Raw genomic sequence first — 6,599 nt, forward strand, 5'->3', positions numbered from 1 at the left:
CCTTTCCCCTCATCACATACACAAACTCTTCGCACTTAACCCCATTCAACTTCTCTACCTTGTCCTTGATTTTCTTCTAAAACACTTTCCTAAATCTTTCCAAGTAAAAGACATCCAATATTTACTTATGTATGTATTTCTGAGGCTTTAACTAAATGAAATAATGTTTAATGGACAGCTAAAGTACTACTTATCACTTCTAAATCCAAATCATTATCTTTTAACAGGCAATACTGGCGAGAAGCAATAAAATAGAATAAAAAGACAGGAGATGGTAAAAACCTTTATAGAGAACCACTTTGTGGATATTCGTATTTTGTCTGACTTTCCAGCTAATTAAAGTCATCAAACACACAAAAGCAATACATCGCTATGAGCATTTTCTAGACTACTAATTAAAGCATCTGTTTCTACCTGATCTCTGGTCCTTTTAATCTTTAATGCTCACTTTAAAACATTTCACTGCAGTTCCTTGATAGACTTTTGGAAGGAGTAATAAAAACAAATATATTAACATATTGCATCACCTTGAACATCTTGAATGTCGAAAAGAGTGATTAAACATGTTTTATCACAAAGTCTCAGTGTATGTTTTACTAAAGTCATTACCCTTCATTTAGTGAAACCCTTCCCTAAAAAAATGTGCATTAATGTGTTAAATTCCCTAAAAACGGAGTGCATGCATACAAATATTGACATATAACTCAACCCAACCTAGAATGTAGGGGTACTACTACTTGAGGTGGCACTCAAAAAATTGCTAAATAAAAAGGGAAAAACATTGAGCCACCCTTCTTTGATACTGAATTGCATTTCCAATATTTTTCTTTATTATTTTTCTAGGAATCCTGTCAAGGGAGGTATATCACAATGACTTATCTACCCTACCTGACTCTTATTGCCATTTTACAATAGATGTAGTACTGCGGGAAATGCTCTAATTCGTCTTTGCAGTGCTCTACTGTCATCCAGTGGTAAAATGGGCTATAGCAAAGTCTAGTTTTCAGTGTCTCTGCTATCAGGTGGAAACTGGAGTTAATTATAGTCAACTAAAAATGGAGTACCCAGAGAAAACCCACACAGACCCGGAGAAAACATGCAAATTCCACATAGGAAGGTCCAAATGAGCTCTCGATCTCATAACTGTATGGCTGACACATTAGGTTAGGTTAGATTAGGTTAGTTTAAAACTTTATTTCATCCCGTATTTGGGAAATTTCTGCAAGATGGCGCCATCAGGAATAAAATGAATACGCATTCTGAAATAATGCTGAGCATCTTTAAATAACAGAAGTCATGATTAACTTCGAGCTGTATATGAGCCGACAGTGGTACAAAAATAATATTTTTTTGTACTAGGTTCTTTATCACAATACCTAAATATGAATGGTATACTAACTTCTAAACTTTAAGTAGAATCGACTAGTGATTTGATCCGCACAAAATAGCATTCACGCTGAACTCAATCAGATGGGGAAACAAGGCGTTAGCAGTCTGACATCATGAGCATCATGTTTGATGACATTCCCTCCAAACTTTGATTCAAAGTCAATTAAAGCTGATATATCACCTAAAGACTTAATTGCAAACAATACTGCTCGCTTCTCCAATAGTAAATTTCCCCCTCCATTAAATGTAATTGTCTTAAACTAGACTTAAAATAAAATGACTAATTCAAGCTCAAAATGACCCAAAAACCTGGCATTACATTAAAACTTAAAGGTATACACTTTGAGATACCTAGCTTTAAAAAGTAATACATAATTATGCTATTTAAAAGTAATATCAAAAGTTAATATTATCATAAATATTGAAAAAAGGGATTTTTTTGAACATATTTCTGGGTTTGTCCATATTTCAGAAATCCTTCCTCCAAAATATAAAGCAATCGAAGTCTTGGGAAAAGGCAGCTATGGAGTTGTACTCAAGTGTCTGGATCGGGAAACCAAAGAAAAAATTGCCATCAAGATTCCCAGGCCAGGAAGAAACGTCCAACGTGAGGTGTGTAACTTTATTTATTTCTTTATTGACACATCAGTTTGACATCATTTTTAATTTGTAATAATTTAGGCATCCATACTACAGCTATTGATGGACATTCAACTGGATAGGGACAACATTGTAAAGTACTTTGGTAACTCCTCCAGTAAAAATTTTCTCGTCTTTGAAATGTTGGACATGAGCCTGGCTCAATATTATCATGCAAAAGGCCGTATGCCCCTGAGAGAAATAAGAGCCGTCATTCAGCAAGTGAGGATGAATGAGTGCTATTTTTTGGTTGTTTTTTGGCTGTAATTTCGACATAAATATGTACTGTATATTTGGCCCTTCAGCTAGCTACTGCTTTTGATGCACTAAAAGCTGTTGGAGTGATCCATGGAGATGTTAAACCAGATAATATCATGCTGGTGGATCATGGAAAACGGCCATTTATGGTTAAACTGATTGACTTCAGTGTGTCTCTTACACGACATGAAGCCAAGAGGGTTGTGATGAGACAGGTTGCTTATTTCAGGTAGGTTCATCTTATAAAGGTTACTGTCATTTTGTTGTTCTTTGTATCCTGTTTTATTCTGTATAATATATATGTATATTTACCCTACAAAAGAGCTCCGGAAATTATTCTTCAACATCCATATGCAGAGGACATTGACATCTGGTCACTTGCAGTTGTAGCAGTGAAGATGGTGCTTGGCGTTTTTCCTTTTTTGGGAAGCACAGACTATGACTTGGTACGTATATTTATTATTATTATTTAAATCTTAGACAATTTTAAAAGAGGTTTTGGTCACATTTATTTTACTAATCTTTTTTTCTTTACTTTGTCTAGCTGGAATGCATGATTTGTCTACTCGGATTGCCACCAGATAATGTTCTAAATGGTGGGAAGCAAACATTGCAGTTTTTCAACAATTCAGAATCTGGTCAGTGGGTTTTCAAGGTAAAATGTCAATTTAGTTGTTAGTCTAAAGCAGAGATATCCAAACTATGGCTCATGGGCCAACTCTAGCCTGCTTCCCAGTCTTTATGTACAGGGAGAAAATACTAAAAATATTAAATTTGGCCTGCACATAAAACTTAAAATATCATACTTCTCATCTTTAACAGTACATTGAGCTAGTCACTTAATCATCCTTAGATTATTTATTTTTTAAACAGCCAGTAGAGAAAAAAAATTGGGCATTTAAAGGGAAAATCTTAATTTTATTAATTTTTAGCGAAATGTATCACTCCTGGACTGCAAAATATTTGGTGTTTGAGTATCTTCAACTAATAATTGTTCATAATTTCTCCTTCAGAACCGCAAAGAATATTCCGAAGATTCAACTGTCAACCCGAAATTTAAAGTTCGTTCTATGAAAGAATTAATCAAGGTAAGTCACTTTTACATCAAAAACAGAAGGTCATTTTTCATACTTTTATTATTTTCCCTCCTAGATGTTTCCAGAAAGAGACAATGAGGTGGATAGTTTTTTCGAGCTGTTGAAAGCAATGTTCAGGTGGGATCCCAGAGAAAGAATTAAACCCAGCAAAATCCTCAAGCACCCATTCATCAGGAAAAGCTACATCTACAAGCGCTCTCACCTCACATTATCTCAAGGATTTCACCGAGCCTTGCAAGCAGTAACCAACCAGGCTGCCATTAAATGTGCCAAACTGGGTTGCAGATGTCTTACCACTCCAACACCTAAACCACACAAGAGGAAGCGACATGCAAAGAAAAAAGAAATGCACTGTATCAAACGATTATTTTACTGGATGAAGAGAAACATTTTGCTTTTCCTACTTGAAGGTGCTTGTTCAGCAAAAATCCAGTAGGTCACAAGGCCAAAATATTCTTCCGTACCTATTCAAAACATGCACAAATATGCATAAAACATTTATATTAACACACATTTTTTTTCATCTTACCGCAGCTTTATGGTCATTTTATGTACTAGTATTCATAAATCTCATAGTCTAAATTATAGGCAAAAACTGGCATTTGGTTCATTATTGGGTTGCCCTGTTGAATTTAAACATGTTTTTTTATTATATTTTTTGCAATAGTTCGAGTTTTTTTTATTTTCTACCTTTAGAGAAGCATCGATAAAATATAAGCATATTCATTTTGTTTCCATCCCTTTCCATTTATGACTAGTAATGCTATAGAATTATGGACTTTAGATAATTATGAATGATATGATGTAATGGTCAACACTTGAATAAGTCATTCTTGTTTTTTTTTTCTTTGCCAATTTATTTGTGAAAATGTGTTTCTATGATTTTGTTAATAGTTTTATATAATGCAGTAGTATATATATTTTTCAATATTTGAATACTGGGGGTAGAGGAGTTATGCCAACAATGTTTGTCCGAATAAGCAACTGTTTAAACAATTAAAAATAAAGTTGTTTAAAAAAAACTGGAAGAAAATGTATATACTGGTCATAAATCACACAAAAAATACGACTAATCAATGATTATGCCCTAGCTTTCGTCTTACAATCGGGGTAATGATTACCTTGTCTTGGATCAGAAAATTTGAAAAAATACTTTAATTAACTGTACTAAACTTTACTGGATGGAACTGCAAGTAAAAAAAAACAATTATCTTGACTTTTTGGGTAAAGATAGCAGGCCTTTTTTTTTTCAATGGTAGGAATAAAGTTTTATTTTTTCCATATGAATTGAGTGAGTTTAGACTTTTTGTCTATTACAGGTTTTTTGTTTCTCGGTAAAACTTGCAAACAAACCAAAAAAATCTAGCATATTCCAAAAAGGTCGGGCATGAAGATAAGGGGATTTATTGCTGAATGTTAAAAATGAATACACATTTTTTTTTTTCACCAAGTGGAAAAAAAGAAAAAGTTTGCTGACGGCTTTATCCATGCACCCAAACTACCAGTACCACTAGGACATGCAGGGGGGCGGGGCAAGGGAGGAGCTGAGAGTAGAGAAGTAAGGGAATTTGTCAAAAAAAAAAAAAAAAAAAAATGATAAACTGCGTGACATACACAGATGTGAAAGGGCTTTTTTTTATGTTTGTTCTTGTACATGTATGCTTGATTGTGTATGTCTAGATTGAAAGGGTGGGGGGGTTAAGGATTGGAGTGTTAACAATTCAACTAGCTCTAAAAGCACACTACCCTCACTTGCATTATTTCCACATTGCAAATCCCAGATTGATTACAGTGATAATAAGACAAAACTAGGCAAACCTTGGAGCCATTAAAGCCAAATGTTCTTTTTTATATATGTATATATATAATTCTAATATGATTCCCCTTTAATTGAATGGGTTTCTCTTTTTAAAAATACTTCTTTTTTTTGTAACCGTGATCCATGCATCTCCTGTGTGAAAATAATATAAGAGTGAAGATTATTGTATCTGACACATAGAGCCTAGGAAGGCTCTCTAGACCCAATGCACTGTACATATTTGAAATGTAAGGGTTTTTATACGGCACTATGGCCCTATTATAATAATAATAATGCGTAGATGGGGCCTCGATTCGTCAAATGCTTCAGAAATTGTCTAAGGGTTAAAGTATAATGCGGGTGGATGGAGAGGAAAGGGTTAGGGGGCGAAGACGTGTATAACAGAGCATTCAGTCAATATGACCAAGCAACACAAATTTACCAAGTAAAGTATTGAAATACATATCAAGGATGCAGTAATTTGGTGTAAACACCAGTGTTTGGAATTGAGCTTACTGAAAAAAGTCAAGCTAGAGTTGCCTCAAAAGTAATAATTGACCTTTTCCAAGTAGTGAAAGGTCAACTCTTCACACAGGAAAACGTTCTAGTAGTGCAAAAAAAAATAGAACGAATGGGGTAGTGTCATTTGCAAACATGCATGCCTGTTTTCACGCAGGTTTTTTTTGGATTTGAGTGGGAATGAGAAATTAAAATGGAAGCTTTTGTCCACTTTTTCTATCCACGCATCCTAAACGGCTACCCTGACCTGATCGCATTAGACAAGTGAGGGAGGGTGTGATTGTGATTCTTTCCTGCAAAACTGAGAGGCTATTGAGATGAGGAGCTCTCTCTATCTCTCTCTCGGCTCAAGTCTTTTTTTTTTTTTTTAGGTATGATGTGTGATGAGGAAGTCCTGAGACACAGTGCGGCTCTAAGCTGCTGGCATAGGAAAGATGTGGGCTTGGCAGTCCACAGGAGGCCAGAGTCAGGCTGGATTTCAACTGGTGGGTTTGAACGAACGGCTCTCTGGCCAATGACTGCTCACGTGGAAAAGGGGGGTCAGTGCAATGGAAGTTTTGGCAGCGCGAGGGTCGGTGAATGGAAGTGGTAAATGAAAGGAGACACCAACCACATGAGGCTTGATGAGGCGCACACATACTGTACACACACAAACATACTCTCAAAACCAACCCCTGTGTTATGACAGCACCCTGATCGCGTACGTGAGAATGAGATGCCGCAACATCCTCATTCAGATTCTACTTCTCACGGGATAACCACATCAGGCAGTGAGGGAGAGAGAGAGAGAGAGAAAGACGTAAAAATGAAGGATGCGAGGTTCAGCCAAAAGTGACAAAACTACCCAGTCATGTCCCTGTGAGACGAGCACACGCTACGTGAATCAAAACTATGTAAAC

General features: G+C 35.8%; 1 protein-coding gene across 2 annotated transcripts; it reads left to right on the top strand.

Annotated features, from left to right (window-relative positions):
* The first annotated feature begins 1,574 nt into the window (after nt 1-1,574).
* LOC144207505 (homeodomain-interacting protein kinase 1-like) lies at nt 1,575-4,417 on the top strand. 2 transcript variants are annotated; one of them, XM_077733004.1, is made up of 8 exons: nt 1,575-1,722; nt 1,862-2,001; nt 2,071-2,250; nt 2,334-2,515; nt 2,609-2,732; nt 2,831-2,941; nt 3,300-3,374; nt 3,439-4,417. In XM_077733004.1, exons 1-8 carry the CDS (start codon nt 1,686-1,688, stop codon nt 3,817-3,819), a joined length of 1,230 nt encoding a protein of 409 aa, XP_077589130.1. In that variant the 5' UTR covers nt 1,575-1,685; the 3' UTR covers nt 3,820-4,417. The 2 variants fall into 2 exon arrangements, with proteins under 2 accessions (XP_077589130.1, XP_077589131.1); XM_077733005.1 differs by having other exon boundaries at nt 2,831-2,924; nt 3,439-3,586.
* Nucleotides 4,418-6,599: the final 2,182 nt, after the last annotated feature.

Source organism: Stigmatopora nigra, chromosome 14 (genome assembly GCF_051989575.1).
Source record: "Stigmatopora nigra isolate UIUO_SnigA chromosome 14, RoL_Snig_1.1, whole genome shotgun sequence".
Lineage (NCBI taxonomy): Eukaryota > Metazoa > Chordata > Actinopteri > Syngnathiformes > Syngnathidae > Stigmatopora > Stigmatopora nigra.